Source organism: Mustela erminea, chromosome 11 (assembly GCF_009829155.1).
Source record: "Mustela erminea isolate mMusErm1 chromosome 11, mMusErm1.Pri, whole genome shotgun sequence".
NCBI classification, from domain to species: domain Eukaryota; kingdom Metazoa; phylum Chordata; class Mammalia; order Carnivora; family Mustelidae; genus Mustela; species Mustela erminea.
In genome coordinates this window covers 93,026,063-93,051,087 of record NC_045624.1, presented here as the reverse complement: position 1 = coordinate 93,051,087, position 25,025 = coordinate 93,026,063, and the positions used below count along the sequence as shown (strand labels likewise).

Below are 25,025 nucleotides of genomic sequence, written 5' to 3'. Positions count from 1 at the left end.
CCCGCGGCACACACTGGCCTCATGCCGTCCTCCTCTCACTGCTCACATCTCCTTGTTCCATGTTCGACTTTCCGACAGAAAGCCGTCTCCAAGTCCACCGCCTAAACGCGAGCGGCAAGAGCCCGCTTCCCAGTGGGCTTCCCAGCTGTAGGGCCGCAGCTCCCCGAGACACCCTGTCTTGGTGTTTGGGCTCTGCAGCCCCTGCCTCGGGCATAGCCCCACTGGAGCAGGAATGGCCGAAGCTGGCCTGATCTCACCTCTGCCCTGCACTCACTCTGCTCAGTGCTTAAAAACAGGATAACAACCAAGATCCCAAAAATGGTCAAATGCCCATCAAAGTCTGGATTTCTGGGGCTTTCTCTGTCTCTGTCTCTGCCACTTTCTCTCTCTCTCTCTCTCTCACACACACACACACACCAAAAAAACTGGACGGCCTTGCATCCCTGGACCCGCATTGTGCAATGGACTCTGTAAATTACAATGCCCCCAAAACAGGGCCCAGGACAGAAGCTCAAGCACATGCATGTGAAGTGCCAAAAAACAAGACTGCTGCGTAACCGAGATAAAACCACGCACACCTGTAGTTGGCAAAGCACCTTGCCCTGTTTCACTCTGTCCTCCCAAGTACCTGGGTAATAACAGCCCAGCTGGGCTCATTAATGGGGAGGTCATGCAGCAACGGAGGCGCCTTCCCACTTCGCCATGCCAGGCAGTGGTGGGTGTGGCAGCAGGGAAGCCGGGAAACCAGGGCCATAGGGGGCTCTGCGGGGGGTGCAGGTGGAGAGACTCGGGAGAGGTGGGCGCCCAGGACTGCACCTGCTCCCCCTGCTCCCCCACCCCTCACCCCTGCGGCCCCCACAGGCACAGGCTGTAACGCCTGCTACATGGAGGAGATGCAGAATGTGGAGCTCGTGGAAGGGGACGAGGGCCGCATGTGCGTCAACACCGAGTGGGGCGCCTTCGGGGACTCCGGGGAGCTGGACGAGTTCCTGCTGGAGTACGACCGTGTGGTGGACGAGAACTCCCTGAACCCCGGCCAGCAGCTGTAAGGACCAACCGCGGGGCTCCCCTTCCCACCCGGCTCAGGCAGGCAGATAAGGGGCTTGTTTCTAAAGGGCTCTGTGGAAAAGCAAAGGACAATCCTTTCTCCAGAGCTGGTGCCTCCCCCTCCCGCTAGGCGCCCCTGTGAACCCGACACAAACACAAGGAGGTTTGGTCCCCAGAAAGAGGGTCTGTGGATCGATGGGCCGGGATCACGGGTCAGGTGGCCCAGCCGGTGACCACTTCAGAGGGAGGCTCTGACACCCCCAGTCAGCGCTCACAGCGTTCAGCCCAGATCTCCCTGGAGTAGACACCTGTCCCCCGTCACCGCTCCTCGAAACGCCGCGGGCTGATCTGAACGGCTTGAGAACCAGCCCCGGGAAGCTCCTCTGTCCAGCGAGCCTAAGGAGCCCTGTAGGCTCAAGCCTTCCTGCGCTCTGGCTGCTTCGCTGGGCTGGTGGGATTCCGTGCGCGTAGAGACGAAGACGCAGGGCGCGCTTCTGCCCCGTAGGTGGACTCCAGGAGCCCAGGACCCCAGCAGGCACCAGCCCCTCTGAGCCTGAGCTCCCCGCTCCATGCGGGTCAAGGAGAACAGCACCCACCGCGCGGCCGTGGGAAATGGCGTGGGCTGGTCGCGGGGCCGCAGCCTGGACGGACGCCCCGCATTAGGGCTGGGTCGGTCCCGAGGCCCCGGAGCGCTTCCTAACCTTGAGTCCTACTTGACATAAACGAGAGTAGGCGCGCACCGGGTCTGGAAGCGGGGTGTCGCAGTGCCCTACCTGGCCTCCTCGTAGCCGCGCGTGGGGTGACCCAGTCGCCCTCCGTGCAGGTACGAGAAGCTCATTGGTGGCAAGTACATGGGCGAGCTGGTGCGGCTCGTGCTGCTCAAACTCGTGGACGAAAACCTGCTTTTCCGCGGGGAGGCCTCGGAACAGCTGCGCACGCGCGGCGCCTTCGAGACGCGCTTCGTGTCACAGGTGGAGAGGTGCGCTGGGCGCTTGGGGCAAGGGGCGGCGCCGAGGTGTGGGCGGGGCCGAGGCATGGGCGGGGTCCGGGCGAGCGTCGGGGCAGCGCGTGGCCCGCCGGGGAGCACGCACCCGGGCCCAGGGAGCAGCCCACTTGTCCCCTCGGTGGCTCCCCACCGCCGTGGAGATCGTCCCACTTCCTCCACGCGCCAGCCCCAAGGCGCGCCAGGGTCGCCCAGGGTAGAGCGGAGGGCCTGGGCTTAGAGCGAGGCACAGTGACTGGTAACTGCTGGTCCTCGGCGGAACCGGACCCGCTGCCGTGCGGAGTCCGAGCCCCGCCTTCGCCTGGGTGAGGTGGACAGGCGGAGGGGAGGGGAGGAGGCCTCCTCCGTCTGGGTCGGAGTAGGGCTGGCCCGGCCGAGCGACCCTACCTTCCAGCGACACGCCCCCCCCCGCCCCGCCCCGCAGTGACTCCGGCGACCGCAAGCAGATCTACAACATCCTGAGCACGCTGGGGCTGCGGCCCTCGGCCACCGACTGCGACATCGTGCGCCGCGCCTGCGAGAGCGTGTCCACGCGCGCCGCGCACATGTGCGCTGCGGGGCTGGCGGGTGTCATCAACCGCATGCGCGAGAGCCGCAGCGAGGACGTGATGCGCATCACCGTGGGCGTGGACGGCTCGGTGTACAAGCTGCACCCCAGGTGAGCCCCCGCGGTGGGTCGGGCAGCCCCTCGTGCGCCTCGGGCGGAAGGCGAGCGGGACCCCCGGGTTTTCCCCGGGGGGGCCCCCTGGGCTTACTGCTCCAACTGTTGCGGGGGCGGAGAGGGGCGGGGGTCTGCGCGTGCAGGGGGAGGAACGGCAGCCCTGCTTCCCCTGTCAGCTTCAAGGAGAGGTTCCATGCCAGCGTACGCAGGCTGACGCCCTTCTGCGAGATCACCTTCATCGAGTCGGAGGAGGGCAGTGGTCGGGGCGCGGCGCTGATCTCCGCCGTGGCCTGCAAAAAGGCCTGCATGCTGGGCCAGTGACAGCGGAGGCCATCAGGCAAGGAGGAAGCAGTGGCTCGCTGGACCTGGGCCCCAGGAGATGTGTTCCCCACGGATGCCCCCACCCTCACCCAGGAAGGAGGTATCTCTTTGTAAGGACCCTGGACGCCTCCCATCCCCACTGCCTTCCCAAAAGATGGGGAAAGGCCCACGGGGGATTTCCGGGCCCCCGGGCAGGCCTCTTGTCTCAGAGGCGGTTGGTGGGACAGCCCTGGGCCCTGACTGGGTTTGGGGCTGCAGTGAGCAGGCATGGAGACCCCACAAAATCCCTCACATGCGTGACTGGAATCAAGGACCCGGAAGGGAGTTGCTCACTCAAGACTTGGCTGCATGTCCACACTGCCTCCTCTTGGAGCCTTCAGCCGGACTCAGCCTCGCCGGGGCCTGCTCTGGATGCTGCCGGCCCCCACCTCTGCCCCTGCCTGGGAACTCAACCCCCTGGGGAGGCAGCTGACCTGGCCAGACCTAGAGTGGGGTTCCACAGGGGGCCAGAGGCTGCCGGTCACCCAGGCCTGGCTGTTTTCATGCCTGCTGGGGACCGGGAAATGGAAGAGGACCGGCTCCACCCTGGAGGCTGCTTGTACCCCGAGGCCTGGAGATGGTGGCCTTGCTGCTCTCCTGCCACCATCCATGAGTGGTTTGTGGCTCTGGGATGGTCCCTTCCAGGTGGTACAGGACACAGAGCCCCTATAGCCCCTGTGTGCCCAAAGGGACCCAGGATGAGGAGGACCTTTCCCCTCACACCCCCGAGCAGGCCTGGGAGCACCTCCGTGGTGGGGTCCTGGGCTCCCCCAGGGCTGACGGGGAAAGAGAGGTCAGCACTCAGCACGCACGGGGCCACCCAGGCTTCTCTTTTCTCACCAGACCTCTGTGCGACACCAAGCTCCCACATCCAACCTGTGACTGTGTGGTTTTTTAAATTAAATGTTTTAAAAGTTTAGAACGTGGCGTTGACCAGTGTCCTTTGATCTCTGGGCATAAGGGCAGGGGAACAATATGGAGACATGGTCACATGTGCACAGACGTTCCACTAGCCTTGGTGTCTGGAAATTCACCATGCCCTCCAGCCAGCTGTGCTGGGGAACGTGAAGGGACACACTGGGCTGTGGGAACAGAGGTGGCCGTAGCAGGAGGGTGGTTGGACACACCAGCTTGGCCTGGCCCCTGGCTGGCCATCTGCGGGATGTGCGTGGGGACCCGCAGGCTCTGATTGCCTCTGGGAGTGCCTGGGAAGGAGTTGGGGGCCGGGGTGCTGCTTTGGGAGGTGGGACAGGGCTGGTCTCCGCCGGAGCCCCCTGGAGCCACTTGGGTTGTGACAGTGATAGGAGGAGAGGAGGGTGATTGTCGAGGTCCTTCCAGGGGCTCCTGGGTGACGTGCCTGCTCTGAGTTAGCCAGGCCAGGCCTGGCACCCTCTCTCAGCTATACCCCCTTATGTGTCATGTTGTGGGGTTAGAACATACGCGCTCTGTGATGAGAGGAACCACGGACCTGCAGTGACTGTTTGATTTGGAACTCACCCCAGAGCCGTGGCTTTGAGACATTCTCTGGTTTTTCCGGGTGTCCTATGGGGGACTGGAGCAGAACATCTTAGGTCTCCTGAATCTTGGTTATGCACTGGGATGTCATGCAAGGGTCTGGTTACTCCACAGCAGTCCTTCGGTCTCGGTATCCGTGTTGGACCCCGTGTTGACGTAAGCTACTTTTAAGTCCTTTTCCCTGCCGTTCGGAGGCTGCTCTTGATTTTTTAAGTTCCCTTTGAGGGTACGTTATATATTTTACAGATTTCATTTCCGGAGAGGGAAGGAGGTATCGTCAAACTCTTTTTGTTGCACATAAGAGGCCTGGGGTCTCACGGACCACCCAAACGCCTGCTCTACCAGCTTGCCTCTGCATTGTTCCCCCCAGGGGCAGGACGCAGTTGCAAAGAGCCCGGTTCCAGGGTAGGGAGGACAGCCAGTGGGCCCTCTCCTCTGCCCCGGGTTCCAGAGGGCAGCCAGTGGGCCCATGACGTCTGTTCTAGAAGGTCCCCAGCCCCCGGCCCTTCTCGGGGCCCTAAAGGAGCAGGCAGGCCTGCAGCAGAGTGGGGTGAGCCCGGGGCCCACAGTGGAGCCGCACATGAAGGACTCACGACCACTTTCTTGGGGGTCCGAGGGGATGCTTGGGGCACAGGTCATGCACCGTGTTCCAAACACGCCTCGCACACAGGTTCACTTGGGGTCACAGTCAGCTCAGGGCTACCTTCTGCCCTCTGTCAGAGGGGCCAGAGGCCAGGGCCACTGTCCACCCAAACTCTGGGAATCCCTGGGGGTCTCAGGCCAGAGACCATCTTCAGAAATACCCATTGCCCTTCCCAAGCCCAGTAGAGGCCTCAGGCCAGTCCTCCGCACACTGTCCTCTTGGATGGGGCAGGTTCTAGACTGGACCTGAAGGAGGGACAGTCAGGTGGGGTAATACGGGATACTTCTCATTCGGAGCGATACCTCATTCAGCCCCCAGAGCGGTGGAGAGCTGTGAGCCTATGAGCTCTGCCCTTGGGAGCCGTTGCTGCTGGATGGGTGGACATCTGGATGTTAGACATCAGGGGGCCCGAAGGTCACCAGGAACGTGGCTGGAATCTGCCTGGGGCCCCGGCAGGGCTGCCAAGTTTGGGCTTGTTCTCTCTTCCTGTCCTTATTTGGCACTCCAGGTGATAAGGCTGAACCGTAAAAGGGGCTGGGGGCCCCTTGCAGCAAGCCGGCTGCCACGGAGAGAGGATGGTGAGTGCTGGGGGGGTAGCCAGAGGCCAGCAGGCTCCCAAGTGCTGTCCCGTAGGCTGGGGAATGTCTCTCCTCGCGCTGGGCCTGGAGAGGGGGGTCTCCAGAGGTGGGAAGAGGAGCCGGGCTTAGGAGTGCTCTCCCGGGAGTGCTGGGGAGGTGTGCGTGGGAAGGGAGGAGTATTTGGGGAGCCAGGGAAAGGGCCCCTCCCCACCTACAGTGTTGCAGGCCAGCAGGAAGGCGGGGACCCGGGGCAAGGCTGCGGCCACCAAGCAGGCCCAGCGAGGCTCTTCCAATGTGTTCTCCATGTTTGAACAAGCCCAGATCCAGGAGTTCAAGGAAGTGAGTGCCCCTACCCCAGCGGCCTGGGACCGGTCCTGACACCCACCCTACCTATACCCCCTCTTCTCGGTACTCGGTACTCGGCGTCCCGGCCCCTCCCGGTCCGTCCACCCTCCAGGACCCCTCCCCACCTCCGGCCTTCCCCTGGGTGGGGGCTGTTCCCTCTGAAGGACGGTGCCCCCCACCGCCCAGGCCTTCAGCTGCATTGACCAGAACCGTGATGGCATCATCTGCAAGTCAGACCTTCGGGAGACCTACTCCCAGCTCGGTGAGTGCTTTCGCCTTCCCCTGCTGGCAGAAGAGGGGGCGGCTGCTCACACCAGGGGAGCAGCTCCGGCTCAGGGGGCTGGTGGGAGACCCACTGAGAAAGCACAGGTCCCCTGGCCAGGCAGCGCCCATCTCCCTCCTTCCCTGCTCCCACCTCCCTCCCCATCACTCCTCTCGCTCGCACACACCTCCCCTGCCCTGGCCACAGCTCCCTATTGCTTCACGCTTCTCCACGTCCTGCGGCAGGGAAGGAGGGGCCGGCCTGGGCGGGTGGGGAGGCTGGCCGGACCGTGTCCATCCCATGCCCCATTGCCGCCAGGGAAGGTGAGCGTTCCGGAAGAGGAGCTGGACGCCATGCTGCAGGAGGGGAAGGGCCCCATCAACTTCACCGTCTTCCTCACGCTCTTCGGGGAGAAGCTGAATGGTCAGCCCGGGGTGGGGGGCTGGTGTTGGGTCTTACGGCCTGGAAGTCGCCTGAGCCCCTCCCAAGCCCCACCCAGGCTTCTACTGGACTCTCCCTGGCCCAGGCCCACCCAGGGCCCTTGGAGCTCTCCCCTGCCTCCTCGACCCGTGGGCACTGGTCACCCCGATCCCCCAGTCAGCCTCACTCCGAAGTCCCAAATCCCGGTCTCCTAGCCAGGCTACTCCAAGGGGAGGTGGTCCTAACCTCTCTGGGCCCCAAGGACACGCCCTCTCTCCTCTCCTGGGATGGGACAGGCCTCCTGCACCCCGGGGGGCCTCCTGGGTGGGGGCTGAGAGGCCGGGGGCACCGGTGCTCACCTGCTCCCCCCACCCGGGCTCCCAGGGACGGACCCCGAGGAAGCCATCCTGAGTGCCTTCCGCATGTTCGACCCCAATGGCAAGGGTGTGGTGAACAAAGATGAGTAAGTGTGCAAGAAGGGGCACAGAATCCGCCAGGGGACCCCAGGGGAGGGCGGCCACCTGGGCCATGGGAGCCTTCATAGCCCCCTGACCAGGCCAGACTTTGGCTCTCCCCAGGTTCAAGCAGCTTCTCCTGACCCAGGCAGACAAGTTCTCTCTGGCTGAGGTGAGCATTCTGGTTCCTTTGAGGCCCTCCCCTCCCCTTCACAGGGCTCTTAGCCGCAGGGCACTGGGCTGGGAGTCATTGGGGAGGGTCTGGGGTCACAGGTCTCCCTCGGGTCACAGGTCACCCCTGCTGGCCACCGTAGGCCCCCCAGCCTGTCTGCCTCTGACCACACACACACCCCCCCAGGTGGAGCAGATGTTCGCCCTGACGCCCATGGACCTGGCGGGGGACATCGACTACAAGTCTCTGTGCTACATCATCACCCACGGGGACGAGAAGGAGGAGTGAGCTCGGCACAGCTGCGACTTGGGGCCGGCCCGTGGGGACACCACAATAAATGTGTTTCCCAATCACACCTGCAGTAGTGGCCTGTCTGGAACGGATGGGGTGGGGGCCAGCAGGGGGAGCGGAGGGGCCCAGCCACTCGACAGCTCAGCTCGGGCCACCCTGGACTGCTCCACGACGGTGGGCCAGCGTGTGCCCACTTTACAGGTGAGGACACATCTAGGAGACGGACTGCGGGGCTTTGAATGGCCTCCACCAGGCCCGTACCAGCCATGTGGGGGCCCTGCGCTCCACATCCATTCTGCTAAGGGCCCTGCCGGTGGGCCTCCCTGCACGTGTGTGTGTGCGCGCGTGTGCGCGCGCCCACGCATGCTGGGTCCCATGTGGAAGACACAGGAGCCCATCCAAAAACACAGACTTACTTCATTTTGGAAATGCAAGCAAGGTACACACCAGAGCACGTGCAGACTTGCACGCTTCCAAAGGAGAGAGGAAAAGGCCTCATGCTTGTGTCTGGCGGTGGCGGAGGGCGTGGGGGTGTGGTAAAGGCTGGAGAAAGGGAGAGCCTTTCTCTGGAAAGGACAGTTGGTGTCCCATCCCCCACCCCCCATCTGCAGAAACCAGGGTGTGGAGGGGACTCGGCTTATCTCAGGAACTGGAGGGCAGCTGGAAGGGAGGAGGGAGAGAGGCCGTCCCTTGCACAAAGTCAGACCTCCCCTCCCCCAGCCTGGCTGCAGCTGGGAGGTGGGAAGAGCTGGGGAGCGGAACACCTTCCTTCCCTGAAGGCAAGCAAAAGGAAAGGCATTTTCACCTGGAGAAGTGTTTGGTCTTTGTTTTTATCTGGGACTTGACAAATTTAATTACAACGCTGAGACTTGAAATTCAAAGTTCTAGCACTTTCTCATACTGACTCATGATCAGGAAAGTCCTGTAGCTGCCCGAGCAGGAATGGGGTGGGGGGTGAGGGGGACAGGGACACAACCAGGCCAGCTTATGAGGCTCCATTCGCACCTGAGTTCTGCTTGTTCAACAAACTGATTTCAGAAAGTCAGGCATAATTTAAGCCTCTGCAGAGAGACGTGAGACCCAGCGGACCGCTCACAGGTGTCTTCATGCAGAGCAGAACCGCTGCCTGGTTCTGTGGGGCTTCTGTGACCTCCTCGTCATCTTTAAGTCGTAGGCGACCAACAAGGCCACAGGTTCCTGTCCCTAGACCTGCGACCACCTTGATCTCCCCCTTCACTGCAGAGGAAGCCAGCTTTGCATCTGTGCGGAGAGCAGCCTCCTTCCAGCGTCCCTGAATGGGTCCCTTGACCCTGAACACATGGGTCTGAACTACAGAGGGCCACTTACATGCTGACTTCTTCCCGATAAATACAAGACAGCACTACATTCCCTCCTCGTTATGGTGTTCTGGATGCTCTATTTTCCCAGGCTTCCTTTATGGCAAGAACGCTGGGCACGACACACATATCACAGAATGTGCAGAGACTGACCACTCGTTATTGGTCCTCTCAGAATTAACAAGTACATAAAATCTGGGTTGTTGTTTTAAGATTTTATTATTTGAAAGAGGGGGAGTGACAGGCAGAGGGAGAAGCAGGCTCCCCACGGAGCAGGACCCCCCCACCCCCGACCGCCCCGCCATTCAAGTCTCCAGCCCAGGAGCCCAGGATCATGACAGAGTGGATGGCAGACGATTCACCCTGAGCCCCTCAGGTGCCCTGAGTACCTAAAACCTGTGACAGGTGTTCACTACATATCTGTATGCAAGTTACAATTCTGCTTTCCAAAGTTTTCTTTTCTGACTCCTGCTGTAGTTATCTGGTAAGGTTAATACTTTCTGCACCCAAACTGCCTGTATTAACTAGTCTGGAGTAAACTGAGAGCCGAGGGTTCATGTGTGGGGGGCCAACGAAAGAAAGAGAGAGAAGTGGACAAGGGGAACAGGCCAGGACCGGAGAGAGGCCTGGAGTGCCCGGGATGGTAGCCACTGGCCACCGTGCCTATGGAGCCCTCAAAATGCGCCGTGAGTTGAGATAGGACGATGTCCTGAAGATGTTGTGCAAAAAAGAATGGAAAGTGTCTCACTGAGGATTTGCACATGGTTCCACAATGAAAGTACACTGCTTTGCAGCATTGGGTTGAAAACAAGCATCACTGAAATTGGTGGTGACTCCTGTTTCTCCTTCCTCCCTGTGGCTCCGAGGCACCTTCGGGTGCTGTGGGTGGCCCTCATTTCTGGCTCCCGTCCCCTCTCCACTGGACGTGCTGTTAGCTGTATGGCCAGCCTGTCAACTCTGAGGCACCCAGATGTTAACCCAGGAAACGGGCCAGGCCAGCGCTCTCTGCAAAACCAGCCAACGGAAGCCCGTTTGGCAGGCTTGCATCTGTGTGTTCTGCCGAAGCAAGGGAAGGTTTTGTGTCCAGAGCAGAGGCCATACGATCCTGCTCACAGAGGGCCAGGCCTGGGAGTGCGACCTTGTTGGACACACACCCGAGGGGCCGAGCTCGGGGACTCGGGGTCCCTCACCACCTGTGCCTCCAAGGAAAACCTTGTTGAGGTGGCATCCAAATCGCCCTGACTTCCCCTTTTCCTGTGAGCCCAGGAAGTCTCGCTGCTGTGAGGACCACTGCCCCCCGACCCCTGCCCAGGCAAGGCAGTGGGGCTCGGGGTCCTGGGGTGGCCTCGCCACACTTCACCCACAGCCTGCTAAGGGGAGTCCATGAGGAGGTCTCTGAGCCTCTTGCCCTCACTGGGGCCACGTCTAGAATTGCCTAGGGCTCCCTGGGAGAGCTTCTGACAGCTCTGGTCCCTCCCTCCTCCACCAGGGGCTCATACTCGGGGGGCTGCAAGCAAACCACCACCCCATCTTCCCCAGTGCCCTGCAGGCCTAGATGCAGAGGCTGACGTCCCCAGAAGCCGCCCAGACCCCGGCGGGAGAGAGAAACCCCCCCAAGCACTTTTGTTCAGGGAGGCCCCGGAGGCTGTGGGGCTTGGAGTCCCTCATCTGGGCTCTGAGCAGTGGCCAGCAGGGACCCCTGTAAAGGCAAATGCACATTAAAACTAAGACAAAGTTAATACTCCCTGGTCCGAAAAGGACACAGATTCTCTCCTCCCTTTTCTTGGTGCATTCTCCTTAGAAAGCTTGTCTTTCCCTACCTGTTTTTGCATCCACCCATCCATCGGCTAGAGAAGCCTCTGGCCAGCTGTGGAGCCCGGTTAGGGCCCCGAGGAGCCGGGAGCCGCTTCTCCAAGGTTTCCCAGTTTCCTGCCTCATGCATGGGGACTCCAGCAAGCCCACCTCTGGCCCAAAAGAGGGGGGGCAACTGTGGCTTGCGTCCAGACAAAGCAATTAGCAAACCTAGCTCCCTGCAAACACCGCAGATGGGCTGGTCTGGGTGAGAACAGGCAGGATTCCCTATCCCTGGGATCTCTTAGCAGCGGGCGGTGACGAGCACTGAGCTGTGGTTTAATACTTACCCAGTGACTTTAGCCAAGAAGTTCTCTGCGTTGGCAGATACTGTTTCCAGCCTCCAGAGCTGCAGGCTCGCTGGAGGGCTGGCCGGGGGGCTCCGGATTTTACCCAGAGACCCCCTCAGTCCCCTGCCCAGGCCCGGGCCCTGTCCCTGTGTCCCAGAGCTGGCAAGCAGGGGCTGTGGCCCACACAGTCCTGCTGCGGCATTCACACCAGGATGGAGTTCGGGACAGGGTGTAAGGAGTCTGCGTAGGCAGCGACTGCAGGCGGCAGGGGCTATTCTGAGGCACCACATGCTCGAGTGCCTTGTCCACCGCCACACAGAGCCAGGCCGGTGTGGGTGCCCGTCTCCAGGAGCATTCGCAGGTCCACCCGCCCGCCAGGTCTCCAGGGGTTGAAAATGAAGACATCCGAATGACACAGCGCTTGACGGCACCTAGCGCGGCCTCCCAGCCTCCTCGTGCGAGGGCAGCCCACAGCAGGTCCCCATGACACTCATTCTAGTCCAGGGCCAGAGGGCTCGGCCATGGGGAAGGGCTGCTGCAACACTTGATTTCACGTTGCTGACCAGATGTGCTGATGGAGGGACATGTGGGTGCACCAGTGCCCCAGACGGTCTTGGGGTCCTGTCTGCTCAGAGGACCTGACCATTTTGGAGCACAAAAGGGCAGAAAGGCAAGGCCAGAGACAAAGACGCCAGTCTCAGGTGGAATGTCCCTTGGAAGCCACAGGTCGTGTGTGCACACCACCTGAGGGAAGTCACGGGGTAGTTACCGGGTCCCGCTAGTCAAGCTTCTGTGTTGCTGCTGCGATCAGAAGGCCCAGTCTGTGTCTACACCCGGGAACCCCGGCTGGCTGGGGGCTTGTCGGCCTCAAGCAGCCTGCTGGTTCTGCCGCATGCCTGAGAAGCAGAGGCCACCCCACTGAGACGAAGCCCGGGATATAAGCTCACATGAGGGAGAGGCATGGCCCTCCACCTCCCAGCCGGACACAGACCTCAGTCCCATGGCCAGGTCCACATTTAGGCGAGAAGAGCTGGGGGTCACCTAGACGCTGTGAGAAATGAGGAACTGTTGTTGCTTAAGTCGGAAAGCCATGGGGCAACTTCTTCCATTCATTCTGACCTTCTATTATAGGAATTGAGGCCAGCTCCCACCAGTCACCACTCACAGACCCCCCCCCCCCCCCGGGCAGCGTGCGTTTTGATTAGGGACTTCCAGGGATGAGGGCCTCTGATGGAGGACCCAGGCTAGAGGGACCTAAGCCGGAAGGTGCTAGAACAGTCCCGATGGCAGCTGGGGTCATGGCATCTGAGCCTCCGCCTGGCCTCTGGCCTCCCTGGATTCAAGTCCCAACCCAGGCATCCCCTCCCCAGAAAGCCACCTCCTGAGCCACCGGGTGTGCCCGGCCCAGCCTGATGTAAGCCAGCCTGGTTTCCCAAGAGCAACAGCGACAGGGACGCGTCCACCTCTAGCACCATGCCTGGCATGCGGCCGGTGCTCAGGGGGGATGTGTAGTAAGTGAGCAGGGCAGCGCTATGAATCTCCAGACTTCTGGAAGCTGAGACCAGCAGGCTGTAGACCCTGTGAGTCCCCAGAGCCTGCTGCCTAGCGGTTGGTGCCCTGCTGCTTCCCTGGCCCTGCCCCCTTGGGGATGGCTGCAGGGAGGAGATGCCCTGCCAGCTTCTCTCCCCTCCGCCCCTATCCCACTGTACTCTCCCTGCCCTGTCTCCCCCGCCCCAGGGGTCTGGAACAGCCTCTGACCTCCCACCAGCTGCTGGCCCTCCCCTACCATCTGGGGACCGTCCCCACGGGAGTGTGCTGCTGACATGCAGAGCCACATAGCCCCAAAATAGAACTTTGTCACCCTGGCTTGCCCTGCTTTGCATCAGCAACACCTCTAGCATCCCTCTCCCCGGACCCCCTCCTCACTTCCTGCTTCCCCTCCCCGCCAACATGCACCAAGGCGCCTTGGTCAGCCCAGCGGCAGACAGCCTCGTCCCATTGGCCCTGCCAGGGCTGACTGGTGTGGGCCACCTCGAGTTCCTGCCAGGCTCCAACCACAGCACCCCCCTTGCCGTGGCCACTTCAAGAGATGGGGACCCTGCGTTGGGCCACAGGTGACTGGACTGGGGTGGCCATTACTCCCAGAGGGACACACAGACCTCTCCCAATCCTGTCTCTTAACTGGCTGGGAGAAACCATTCTCCAAGTTGGGAGTGTCTTTCTGTCCCTGTTGACACCAGAGCTACACATGTGCAGCCCAGCCCCACCGCGGCAGAGCAGCCCCTGGGAGGGGCAAACACTTCAAATGGTGGGGGTCTCCAACCAACCTTAGCAGGTTCCCGCCTCTGAACCCACTCCCTCGGAGGGGTACCCGCTCTTTTCTCCTCAGTCCCTCCGCCCCTACTCCCTGGGCTGGGATTCCTTACAAAAGTATCATGCCAGAATTCCTTTCTCGCTGAAGGGGAAGATAATTCTAGAATCTGACAGCAGCGATCAAAATAGCCAACCAGGGGATTAGATGATGCTCTGATGTCTTTTATCTGCTCTGTCTCTGGCAGGACCATCGCGGAGTCTGGGAACACCCATCATTTATTTCTACTGGATCAACTAACACCCTCTTTTTGGGCAAAATCCTCAGCTGATATTGGTAAAATCCACAGCGCACCTCCCAAGATTCAGCTAGATCGCTCAAAACTTCTCCCTAGAATTATCAACGCCCTAAAAATACAGAAGTCCTTCAGGGCCTCAAGCCCATGACAGAGAATTTCGAGACTCAGGGCCTCACGATCCCCTGTACCAGTCCCTGTCACACCCCCGCTTTACCTGGGAGGAAACCCAACAGCCAGGGACGGACCTTTGTCCAGGTCCCTGAGCGGGACCCCTCAGGCCCCTGCTATTCCTAACCCCTACGTGCTGCTGGCACCCACTCCCACTGCAAACAAAGTTTCCACGGTAACTGGCCTGGGGGGTGCTTGGTTAGAACTCCGGTCGGTAAGGATAGCCCGTGTCTTTCTGCCTTCACTTGGGGAGAACAGCAGGACACCCCGGCAGTCACACCCCAGGGGGGCACTGAGGGTCCTTCAAAGGCTGACTTGGATGACACAAAGTTTTCGACAGGCTGGACTTGGTTACAATGTGTAGAGGATTTGCTCTTCTGCTCCCTTCCCAGATGTCTTCACAGGGAGGCGGTGTCCCCTGTCAAACTTCCAGCCTGAAAGGGACCTACGGTCTCCAAAGAAAAGGTGTTGTTTGCCCAGACTCTGTTTTGGTGCCCAGAGCATCCACCTTGGAACAAGGAGTACCTCCCGGTCCAGATGAAACCCTTCACAGCTGCTTATTGTTGAATCCCTGGGATAGCTGACAGGAAACTCCTCTAACCAGAGGCAGGAGCTTAAGGATTTGCTGACTTTTTTTTAAAGATTTTGTTTATTTGACAGAGGGAGCACAAGCAGGGGAGCAGCAGAGGGAGAAGGAGGAGCAGACTCCCCGCTGAGCAGGGCTCCTGATATGGGCCTCGATCCCAGGACCCTGGAATCATGACTTGTGGACATTTATACTGATGGCTGGCATGTCTTGAGGGTGGCTCAGGGCTTTGGAACATTCTAGAAACATCAAGGCCTCCCTACCTCCAATGGGGTAAGATTAAATATGTCTCCTGTGGGGGCGCCTGGTGGCTCTATCAGTTAAGGGTCTGACTCCTGATCTCAGCTCAGGTTTGATCTCAAGATTGTGAGTTCAAGCCCTGCATTGTGGGGGGGGGGGGGGGCTTGAGGAAAAAGGCCCCTGTGTCCAGAGCTTATGAGGTACGGCATTCTGCTGGCTGGCTGTCATTAAGGTTCCCTGGTGTTCCAGACTCAGCTTCCTGGCAGCTGGAGTCAACCCCCCGCTGATATTTCTGCCAGAAACACTGCTCTCAACCCAAACCTCTGTTGTGTTCCAAAGAGATGTCCTCCCAAGTGATAATTTGGAAAAACTGACAAGAGATATTAATGTCAACTGGTCCCAGAAAAGGAAAAACAATATTGGAAATCTAATAATTTTTGGATCCATAAAGAGAGAACTCTGGTTTAGGCCAAATAACAATCTGGTCCTACCAGGAACTCTATAATTCCCTCCACTAACCACTGTACTTGCATTAAACCACCAGTCTACTGACAAAATGGTAGCACCATGGCCAACACCAGCGGGCAAATATAAGTGAGGCCACAGCAAGGGCCTTCCTCCCCTGTCCCAGCTGCCCGAAGTATGAATGCAGAGAAACCAGCTCATACAAATGGACCTCATACAGCTTCCCCATTCATGGGGGTCCGTATGTTCAGTCGTGTTTCCCTTGTTTTCTCACTGGACCAGAGCTCTCTCTCGTAGACAGGGCGACATCTCTTCTGCAGTTAAAATTCTGTTAGAAAAGATTCTCCCCCACCTAGGGAACCCCTTTCACGCCTGATGGTTATTAGGGAACCCCCAGTCACGTCTGTGTGGTCTGACTGGCTTTACATGTGCATACCAGGCTCACAGTCCTCAGGGTTAATAAGACGCACTGACAGCACTGTTAGGACTCAAGTGGCAAAAATCCGTGAAGACTTTCCAAAGCTTTGTGTTTGGCCTCTACGTCTCCGATGCGCCCCCTGGGGGCCTCACAGATTCTTGAACTTTGGGGCAGTCACAGGATGTCCGTACACATGCACCCCCCCCCACCCCCGCCCCGACCCACAATTGATAAAGAAGAGCGATGCTTTAATAGTGTAAAGGCCTAACTGCTCCAACATGGCATTGAGAAAACTGGATAGCTCTATGCAAACAAAAGAAGTTAAACCTTACGTAAAGCCATATATAAAAACTAATCGTATGTGAATCAAAGACCTAAATCTAAGAGCCACGACTGTAAAACTCTGAGAAGAAGCCATGGCCGGCAAACTTCATGATACTAGATTTGGCAGTGAGTTTTTGGATATGACCTCTAAGGGACAGGAGACCAAAAGAAGAACAGGTTATGATGGGACTTTAATACAATGAAAACTGTGTGCGTCACAAGACAGTGTCGACAGAGGAAAACCCGTGGAATGGCAGAAGATATCTGCAAATTACATCCCTGACAAGGCATTAATATCCGGAACACATAAAGCACTTCTGAAATTAAAAAACAAAAACATAACCCACTGAAAACATGGACACAGAACTTGGGAATTTCTTCAAAGATACACAGGTGGCTAACAAGCCCATGAAAAGGCGTCCAACATCACTCATTATCAAGGACATGCAAATAAAACCCAACTGCGGCGGCACCGCACACCCCAGGAGGCAGGCTACGAGCAGAGCGCCAGAGAAGACCATGTGTCGGCCGCGATGTGTAGAACCTGAAGGACTGCACTGCGGCTGGGAACCTGAAAGGGCGCAGCTGCTGGGGTGAGTGCCGCGGCCCCTCCGGAACCTGACCCGGAGGGACGGTGGACTTGCTCCAATTCCACCTGCAGGTATGTACTCAAAACCTGAAACCAAAACCTTGACGCATTGTGCTCACCTGCATCCAAAGCAGCGAGTTTCATGAGCCCCAAGAAGGAAACCAGCTAGGGCGCCTGGGGGCTCAGGTCATGACCGCAGGGTCCTGGGATGGAGCCCCACAGGGGGCTCCCTGGTCATCGGAGGGCCACCTTCTCCCTCTGCCCCTCCCCCGCTTGTGCTCCCTCCCGCCTTGTCTCTGTCATAAATACGTAAAGGCAAGGATGCAAACCAGCTGAGTGTCCTGTCGGGCGGGCGGACAGACGAACAACCGCGCTCTGCGTGTACGGGGCGGCGCTGCTGGTCCTGAAACTCCGCAAGTTCCGACTCGCGGTCCAGCATGGACGTACCTGGGAGATCGTGACATAAACCAAACGAGAGAAGATGGACCCCGCATGGTTCCCGTCCGCGGGCACGTGAGCTGAGGCCCGGGGACAGATGGAAGCCTGGGGACAGACGGACGGACGGCGGCTGCTCAGGGGAGCAGGTGCAGCGCTCCGGGGCGCCGCGGGGAGGCCGGACGGTGCGGACGACCGCGCCGCTCCGGGAAGGCGCTCGGAAGCCTCTGGGCCTTGCACCCCCCGGGGGCTCCGGGGTCCGTCCTGCGTCGTGCAGACGCCCCAGCGCGAAGACGGCCAGTCCCGCTCGGCTCAGCAAGGAAACGCACCGACTTCCCGCAGAGCGCCGCGAAGCCTGCCGGGAGCCCTGCGCCCGCGCGTCCCCCGCACATCCGGACGGACCCCGTCTCACGCGGTGACCGCGGCTTGGGTTCGGGGGCGCGTCCCGCCGTGCCCTGCGCACTCAGCCCTCGCAGGCGGCACCGCGACGCGGTGGCGCTGTGGCCGCAGGACCCCGAGGCGGGCGCAGGGCTGCAGACCGACCCTCCACGGGTGCAACCGCGCGGACGCCCCACACGCCCGCGACCGTCCGGGGCGCCACGGGCTGGAGGGTGAGGGAGACCCCGGTGCGAGCGCCGGGCCACAGCCCGTCGGCGGTCGCGTCACTAACCCCAGTCCGAAGCGTTCCTCCGCGGTTCAGGACCCCAGTCCCGGGCCCTGCCCTCCGCGGGCTGACCTCAGGCACGCTCCTCGGGACACGCAAGCGCCCGAGCCCCACGCCACCCCCAGGTCCCGCGTAGCCCGGGAAACCCGCAACGCGGCCACAAGCTGGGCGCTCGCGCACTGGCGGGAGGCGGAGGTGGGCGGGGCGGCGCGCGGAGGAGGCGGGAGGCAGGGCGAGGAGGTGGGCGGGGCGGCGCGCGGGGGTGGTGGGAGGCAGTGCGAGGTGGTGGGCGGAGCGGCTCACGCAGTTTGGCGGGAACCCGGCGAGGAGGTGGGCGGGGAGGCGTGCCGGATTGGCGGGAGGCTGTGTCGGTGGGCGGGCCCCGCCGTGATGACGGAACAGGAAGCTCGGCGACTCGTAGAAGGCGTTGGTGGGCGGGCACTAATGAGAGGCCGTGCTCGGAGGTGGGCGTGGCGGCGAGCGCGGACTGGCGGGAGGTGGCGGGAGGCCCGCGGCCGACGATTAGGTAACTGAGGTCCTGCGACCCCGGACCCGCGTGGCGGCGGCAGAGGCGGCGGGGCCGGGGTTCCGGTGTCCGCGCGCGGCCCTGTAGGGTCCCTGCTGCACGCGCAGAGCCGAAGCCAGAGCGCGGCCCGAGGCCGGCGGGGCTCCTTCCGGGGCTGCGGCCCGGCTGCGCGCGTTCGGGCCGGAAGTTAGTGCGGGCAGCGCGGCTGCCAGGAGCGGGCCGGCAGAGCGGGGTCCGAACCGGGGTCAGAGCCGGGCCGCCGCGCTGGAACGGTACGCAGAGGAGGAGCGACCGTGAGGCGTGCGCTGCCCGCGGTCCGGGAGCTCGTGTCCCAGGCATGGGGCGGACCGCGGACCTGCCGCGGCGGTCGGAAGGAGGACGCGCGAGCGCCCGGGGAGGGGGACGGTGAGACGGGAGCCGAGACGGCGGGGACGGGGGCCCGCGAGACCGCCACGTGCTGGCAGAGGCGGGGGCAGCGGAGTTGTAGGGACTCGGGGTCTCGGTCACTGAAACGGGCCGGTCGAGCAGAGGGTGGCAGGCGTAGGTTTGTTTCCAACAGGCCTGTCTCCTGGGGGCGCAGGTAAAGGGAGGCTGGCCTCCTGCCCGACATGGGGCAGGGGCCGGGGGTCGTCTAGGTAGAGCGTGAGGCAGGCAGCGCCTTGCTGGTTTGGAGAGAGTCAGGACAGCCCCAGGTGGGACAAGCCTTCGGAGCCTTTCTGTCTCCGGTTTCGGATGAGTGTGACAAGGTGACCAGCTGGCATCCAGCCTGGGCTGTTCTGAGCCACGTCTGGGCTGGTGTCCTCCTTCCATGCCCGCAGGTGCAGGGGAGACATGGTGGGAGAGCCATGGGGTGGGCAGGGGCTGCAGGGCTACATCTGTGTCTTCACAGTGACTGCCGCTGCCTGGGCCCAAGCACGGGGTTCTGAATGCGTCTGGCACACCATGTTCTCGGAGCAGGCTGCCCAGAGGGCCCACACTCTCCTCTCCCCACCGTCCGCCAACAATGCCACCTTTGCCCGTGTGCCTGTGTCCTCGTACACCAACTCCTCCCAGCCCTTCAGGCTCGGGGAGCGCAGCTTTAGCCGGCAGTACGCCCACATTTATGCCACCCGCCTCCTCCAAATGAGGCCCTTCCTGGTGAGCCGCGCCAAGCAGCGTTGGGGTAAGTGATGCCTTCGGGCAAGTGCTTCCTGCCTGCCAGCCCAGAAGGGTCCGGGTGTTGGGGGGTGTTCTAGAGATGAGCGACCAGATACAGCTGGGACCTTCTTTAGTTTACCCCCCTTCCCGGTTGTCTTGGGAAAGCAAACCCGTTGGTGCCTCCGCTTCTTCTTCAGGTAGTTACAAGGATTAAATTAAGGAACCGGTGGCTTTAAAGGGAGGTTTAGTTCAGAAACTGGGATGAGGTGGGCTTTGTTCTCCTGGGAATAGTGGTCATCTTACTGGTGTAGGGATGTTCCCTGTCGGGAGAGCAGGATACGTGCTTGTTTGCCTGCATGTGGCCACCCTGTGTCTCAGTGCGGCAGGCCAGGTACCTGGCACTGGGAGCTCAGGTCTGTGAAGACACGCCTCCCGCCTCGGGGGCTCCCTGTCCGCTGCTTCTCTGGGCCCTCCAGCCTGGTTGGGTCCCGTGGACTCTTCTGTCAGCACACATCTTCTTCCTTCTCTAGACCTGTCCTGCAATTACGTTATTGGTCGTGCAGACAGGACCCGCAGTTTCAGCTTCTGGCCGATGCCCTGTTCTCGGTCTTACTGTGTGTCAGAGCAGCTTTCCGGGCTGTTTTCAGTTCATCTGAAATGTTTACAGGTGGGACCAGTCTTCTCCATCCATGTGTGTTGGCCCCAGCCCTGGCCTTGGTGCTCCAGCTTGGGTCTCGGCTGTGGGGAGCCATGGCACTCAGGCCCGTCCACAGAGCCGGGGGGAATCGACTCTGGTGTCATTCCAGGCAACAAGAACTAGACTGTCACATGTGTTAGGGACATCTTGTATTGTCTACACCGCAGGCACAAGTGCAATGGGCATGTCCTCCGCCACAGAATGAGGTCTTCCTGTAGCTCCTGGTGGCCTTTCCTTGCTTTCCTTGAAGCCCTGGGGGACACCCTCCTCAAGCCCCGTGTCCTTGCCACCTTTTAGGTACCAGCAGCACCCGGTCTGGTGTGGCCTTGCCTTGCAGTCACCGCTGCTGTGGCTCCCATGGCTCCGTGGCACTTTCACAGGGGCTAACCCCTTGTTGACTGCTGTCGTTTCTCTCCCTCTGGGTTGTACCCTTGGTGAGGATGAGATGGGCCGTGCTGTTCACTCCTGGTGCTGGTGCCTGGCCTGATGCCCGCATGCCATCCAACTGCACATGTGTCCTGCCCTCGACGCAGGGATGTGTGGTTCTGCCTGGTGCTTAGGTGTGCACAGTGGATTCCAGCTGTGCAACCTTGAACTGTCACTTAACCTCTCTGTGCCTCTGCTGCCTTAAGCGTGTGATGGGGCAGTAGCGTCTACCCTGCGTGTTGGCAGGCGCGGATGAGTTTCAAGGACAGTGCTCGGTGTGAAGCGAGGGCTTGGCAGTCGGGCTCTGAAGTTTGTTGTCTCCGTGGGTCTCTGGCATTTCTCTTTTAGCTGTTGGCGCTTTCCTTACCTCGTTTTGAACTACTAGCATTCTCCCAGGGCGCAGCTCTGTGGAATGTTCTTGGTTATTCTGAGGCAGAAGGGGCAGCTGGGCTCCAGAAAGGGCTGGTCCTGGGGTCACATGATCCCTTTGGCTCCTGGCAGCATTTTTCCCAGGCTCCGGGTCTTTCCTGACAAACCCACAGGCCTTCTGGAACTTGTGCTCCTTCCTCTTGCCTGCCTGGGTGAGCCCTGCACACCGAGCCTCTGTAGTTTTTAGGGCAGGGTGCTTCTTTCTGAGAGTGAGTGTTATGATTTTGGTGTAAGTGACGTAATGCTCCGTGTCAGTTTCCTGGTTGCTCGTGCTGTCACGGACGGCATGGTCACAAACCCAGCAGCTTAACACACCAGACCTGTATTCCCTGTTCATCCTGGAGACCAGGAGTCTGAATGCAGGTGCTGGCCGGCCAGGAGCACCTCCTCTTTGGCTCTCCCTGTTTCTGGCAGCAGCCGTGCTCCTGTCTCTGAGTGTCTGTCTTTCTTATGAGGACGTGGGACGCGGGAGCCCTGCCACATCTTTCTGTCTTCCTGGGGCCGAGGCTGTTCGTGTCAGAGGGTCTCTGTACTTGGTGGTCTCCTTCCCTGCAGAGGCCGGCCTGTGGGCTGCTGCGTGGTGGGCGGGGAGGCCACTGGGTCCCTGAGCCCGTGCCGTCGTGCCCAGGTGGTGGAGTCCAGGTAAAGAAGCTGTGTGAGCTGCAGCCGGGGGAGAAGTGCTGTGTGGTGGGGACCCTCTTCAAGGCCATGCCGCTCCAGCCTTCTATCCTCCGCGAGATCAGTGAAGAGGTGAGGTTGGCCGCTGCTCTGGAAGCACCGTCGGGACCACCAGCCGTGGACCCAGGGAATCAGGGCTGGGCCTCTGTCCCGGGGTGGGGGGTGGGAGGCGTCTGGAATCTCACTGATGGGGCCTGGGAGCCTTAAGACCCGGCCTCTGGCCCCACAACTCCCTCCCATCTCTGCCGTCCAGCACAACCTGCTCCCCCAGCCTCCTCGGAGCAAGTATATCCACCCCGACGACGAGCTGGTCTTGGAAGATGAGTTGCAGCGCATCAGACTGGAAGGCGACGTCGACGCGTCAAGGCTGGTCACAGGTGGGGGCGGGGGGGGGTGGCCCACACCTGTTGCTGCAGGTGCAGCCCTTCCTCCCCAGAGTGGAGGCCCAGGGAGGGGTCAGTGGTTCCTGCCTACATCCAGAGGTGGTGACCCCAGGATTCGGTCCTGAGTCCTCAGTGAGAATGTTCTGGTGTGGCAGAAAGGAACTAATTGGTTTTGCCGCAGGGGTGCCTAAAAGGAGGTGGTAGCCTCTCAGGCTTCTGTCCTGGAGCCTGACACTTCTGCTCCCCAGGGACAGTGCTGGCCGTGCTCGGCTCCGCGAGAGACAGTGGCAAGTTCGTCGTAGAGGACCACTGCTTTGCAGAGCTCGCCCCTCAGAAGCCCGCACCCCCCCTTGACACAGACAGGTGAGGAGCAGGCACTCAGGGGTCTGGCCGGTGGTCTGGGGGGGGTCACGGTTGCCAGGCTTCATGTCCTCTACTCACCCATGACGGTGGCAGAGCTCTGCCTGTGGCCAGGCTGGGGGCAGCAGTGGAACTCCCGCTCTCTGGGTGCACAGGAGGACCCTGACTTCCCCTGCAGGTTTGTGCTGCTGGTGTCTGGTCTGGGCCTGGGTGGAGGTGGGGGCGAGAGCCTCCTGGGCACCCAGCTGCTGGTGGACGTGGTGACAGGGCAGCTGGGGGACGAGGGGGAGCAATGCAGTGCCGCCCACGTGTCCCGGGTCATCCTCGCTGGGAACCTGCTGAGCCACAACACCCAGAGCAGAGATTCCATCAACAAGGTACTGTCCCCGCCCGCCCGCCTACGCACACTTGAGCCCCTCCTTCCCCAGGGAGAGTCGGGGTGCGGGGTTTCACACATCTGGTGGCCAGTGCCCCATAGTGATGCTGCGGTCTCTGCTCCAGCCCTGCTTTATGAGGGCAGGGGACCCCATGGCACAGAACCCCTACCATCCCCGAGCAGTGGGCCTCTGCTCCGCTCTCCACTGTCCAGCCGGGGCTCTTAGTGTCCCTTCGACCTGAGCCTGCCTTGGGGCCTGACAGCCTGCGGACTTCTATCCCCAGGCCAAGTACTTAACCAAGAAGACCCAGGCAGCCAGCGTGGAGGCGGTCAGAATGCTGGACGAGATCCTGCTGCAGCTGAGTGTGAGCAAACTGGGGGCTGCTGGGGACGGGACTGGGGTCTGCGTAGCAGGCGCCGGCAGGTGGGCCGAGGCAGGGGAGTGGGGGGGCTTTGGAGGGCACTGGGCCCTGCAAGCTCCCCTGCCCCTGTGCCCTCCAGGCGTCGGTGCCTGTGGATGTGATGCCAGGCGAATTTGACCCGACCAACTACACGCTGCCCCAGCAACCCCTGCACCCCTGCATGTTCCCGCTGGCCACCGCCTACTCCACGCTCCAGCTGGTCACTAATCCCTACCAAGCCACCATTGATGGAGTCAGGTAGCTGTAGCCACACCCCCATATGACACCTGGCCTCAGGCCTCAGTGGCACCAGGATGGGAGGGTTGGGTCCAGGGCTGCAGAGGGCCCACCAGATCTGGGCTCTTTCTTAGAGTCGGCTTGGGACACCCACCGTGAGAGTGCCAGGTGAGCTCGGGGCCAGCTCCTTTGGGAGCACAGGCAGTGGTCCCATGCGGGGATCAGCTGAGCCTTGCCTTGCAGATTCCTGGGGACATCAGGACAAAATGTGAGTGATATTTTCCGGTACAGCAGCATGGAGGATCACTTAGAGATCCTGGAGTGGACCCTGCGTGTCCGTCACATCAGCCCCACAGCCCCAGACACACTAGGTAATGGGACTCAGCCACATGGGGTGGGGCCAGAGGGCCAAGGGAGTCCTGTTCAGGGGCCTTGATGTCCAGAGGGTTCGCAGCCTGGAAAAGCTTCACGCTAGTTCTGGAACCTCCCCTGGAATCTTCGGGCTTCCACCGTCAAGGCGCTGTGTAGGGCCAAAGACCCTGGAGAGCATATTGGGAGCTCTGGGTAGATCCTGGCGCCCTACCACAGTGGCCACCCAGCAGGGCATGCTGACCTGACCCCAGGGCCATGGGGCTGTGGCACAATGGGTGGGGCTGCTACCAGCACAGCCCGAGTGAGTATGAGGGGGCGGCGCCCCAGCTGCCCTGACTGGGCACCGTGTAGAGCTGAGAAGCTCCAGTTGCTGTGGGCTTCCTCCAGGATGCTACCCCTTCTACAAGACCGACCCATTCATCTTCCCGGAGTGCCCTCACGTCTACTTCTGCGGGAACACCCCTGAGTTTGGCTCTAAAATCTTCCGAGGTGAGTCCTACCTTCTGGGGGCTCTGGGCCTGGGGTGTCACGAGGGACCGTGTCCTGGGGACAGGGCTCAAAGAGGACACCTCCCTGGAGTCCCCGGGTCCTGTAGGTAGCTGACTGAGCATGTCCGAGCAGGGGCTGATCGGTCCGCACCTGTGCAGCAGGCTCCCTGCCCACCTCTGGTCAGCAGGGCTTCAGACTTTGACCTTCATGCTGCTCTCGGCCCCTTGTCTGGTCCAAAGGGGCTTCTGTGGCCAGCACCCCGACAAGGCTCATGGGGAATTCCTGTTTGCTTCTGGTGACTTCTGTTGGAGCCAGGGTCCACCCAGAACCTAAGTGGTAGTGCCCGTGTGTCTTCTTTACAGGACCAGAGGACCAGAGGGTGCTGTTGGTGGCCGTCCCCGACTTCAGCACCACACAGACTGCCTGCCTTGTGAATCTGCGTAGCCTGGCCTGCCAGCCCATCAGCTTCTCAGGCTTTGGGGCAGAGGACGAGGATCTGGGGGTCTTGGGTCTGGGCCCCTGACTCAGAGACCCCAGCTATCTGTTCCATGTGACACTGACCCAGCAGTGTCATTTGTTTCTTAAGAAAAGCCTGATTGGGACGCCTGGGGCGCTCGGCCCGTGGAGCAACCAAGTCTTGATTTTGACTCAGGTCTGATCTCAGGGCGTGAGATGGAGCCCCATGTTGGGATGGGTGCTGGCGGTGGAGTCAGCTTGTGAGTCTCTCCGCCCCTCCCCCTGCACGCACTCTCTTTCTCTAAAATGAATAAAGTCTTTAAAACAAAG

At 60.9% G+C, this 25,025-nt stretch overlaps 3 protein-coding genes across 6 annotated transcripts; 2 read left to right on the top strand and 1 right to left on the bottom strand.

Moving 5' to 3' along the window:
* Positions 1–5,701: 5,701 nt before the first annotated feature.
* On the top strand, positions 5,702–7,816 carry MYL7 (myosin light chain 7). Its single transcript, XM_032305726.1, has 7 exons — positions 5,702–5,807; positions 6,033–6,146; positions 6,339–6,414; positions 6,733–6,837; positions 7,219–7,297; positions 7,413–7,461; positions 7,648–7,816. Exons 1-7 carry the CDS (start codon positions 5,805–5,807, stop codon positions 7,747–7,749), a joined length of 528 nt encoding a protein of 175 aa, XP_032161617.1. The 5' UTR covers positions 5,702–5,804; the 3' UTR covers positions 7,750–7,816.
* A 1,590-nt stretch (positions 7,817–9,406) lies between these two features.
* On the bottom strand, positions 9,407–17,456 carry LOC116568789. Its single transcript, XM_032304427.1, is given in 6 exon segments — positions 9,407–10,697; positions 10,700–10,788; positions 10,910–11,059; positions 11,231–11,661; positions 17,077–17,172; positions 17,394–17,456. Coding segments are annotated over 6 exon segments (1,002 nt in total). The 3' UTR covers positions 9,407–10,524.
* On the top strand, positions 17,083–25,024 carry POLD2 (DNA polymerase delta 2, accessory subunit). Of its 4 annotated transcripts, none has more exons than XM_032304162.1 (11): positions 17,083–17,142; positions 19,144–19,416; positions 21,572–21,693; positions 21,875–21,998; positions 22,253–22,367; positions 22,543–22,741; positions 23,025–23,105; positions 23,242–23,399; positions 23,622–23,749; positions 24,138–24,239; positions 24,602–25,024. In XM_032304162.1, the coding sequence occupies exons 2-11, from the start codon at positions 19,197–19,199 to the stop codon at positions 24,760–24,762; spliced, it is 1,410 nt and encodes a 469-aa protein (XP_032160053.1). In that variant the 5' UTR covers positions 17,083–17,142; positions 19,144–19,196; the 3' UTR covers positions 24,763–25,024. The 4 variants fall into 4 exon arrangements, with proteins under 4 accessions (XP_032160053.1, XP_032160049.1, XP_032160050.1 ...); XM_032304158.1 differs by lacking the exon at positions 17,083–17,142 and adding an exon at positions 18,151–18,254; XM_032304159.1 differs by lacking the exon at positions 17,083–17,142 and adding an exon at positions 18,189–18,526.
* Position 25,025: the final 1 nt, after the last annotated feature.

Bases quoted from the DNA above. Each gene is read 5' to 3' on its own strand.
- MYL7 (XM_032305726.1), top strand. The intron at 6,838-7,218 runs GTCAGCCCGGGG...CCGGGCTCCCAG, and splicing joins CTTCGGGGAGAAGCTGAATG to GGACGGACCCCGAGGAAGCC. The intron at 7,298-7,412 runs GTAAGTGTGCAA...GGCTCTCCCCAG, and splicing joins GGTGTGGTGAACAAAGATGA to GTTCAAGCAGCTTCTCCTGA.
- POLD2 (XM_032304158.1), top strand. From the start codon at position 18,173: ATGAGAGGCCGTGCTCGGAGGTGGGCGTGGCGGCGAGCGCGGACTGGC. The intron at 18,255-19,143 runs GTAACTGAGGTC...GTGTCTTCACAG, and splicing joins GGCCCGCGGCCGACGATTAG to TGACTGCCGCTGCCTGGGCC. The intron at 19,417-21,571 runs GTAAGTGATGCC...CGTCGTGCCCAG, and splicing joins CCGCGCCAAGCAGCGTTGGG to GTGGTGGAGTCCAGGTAAAG.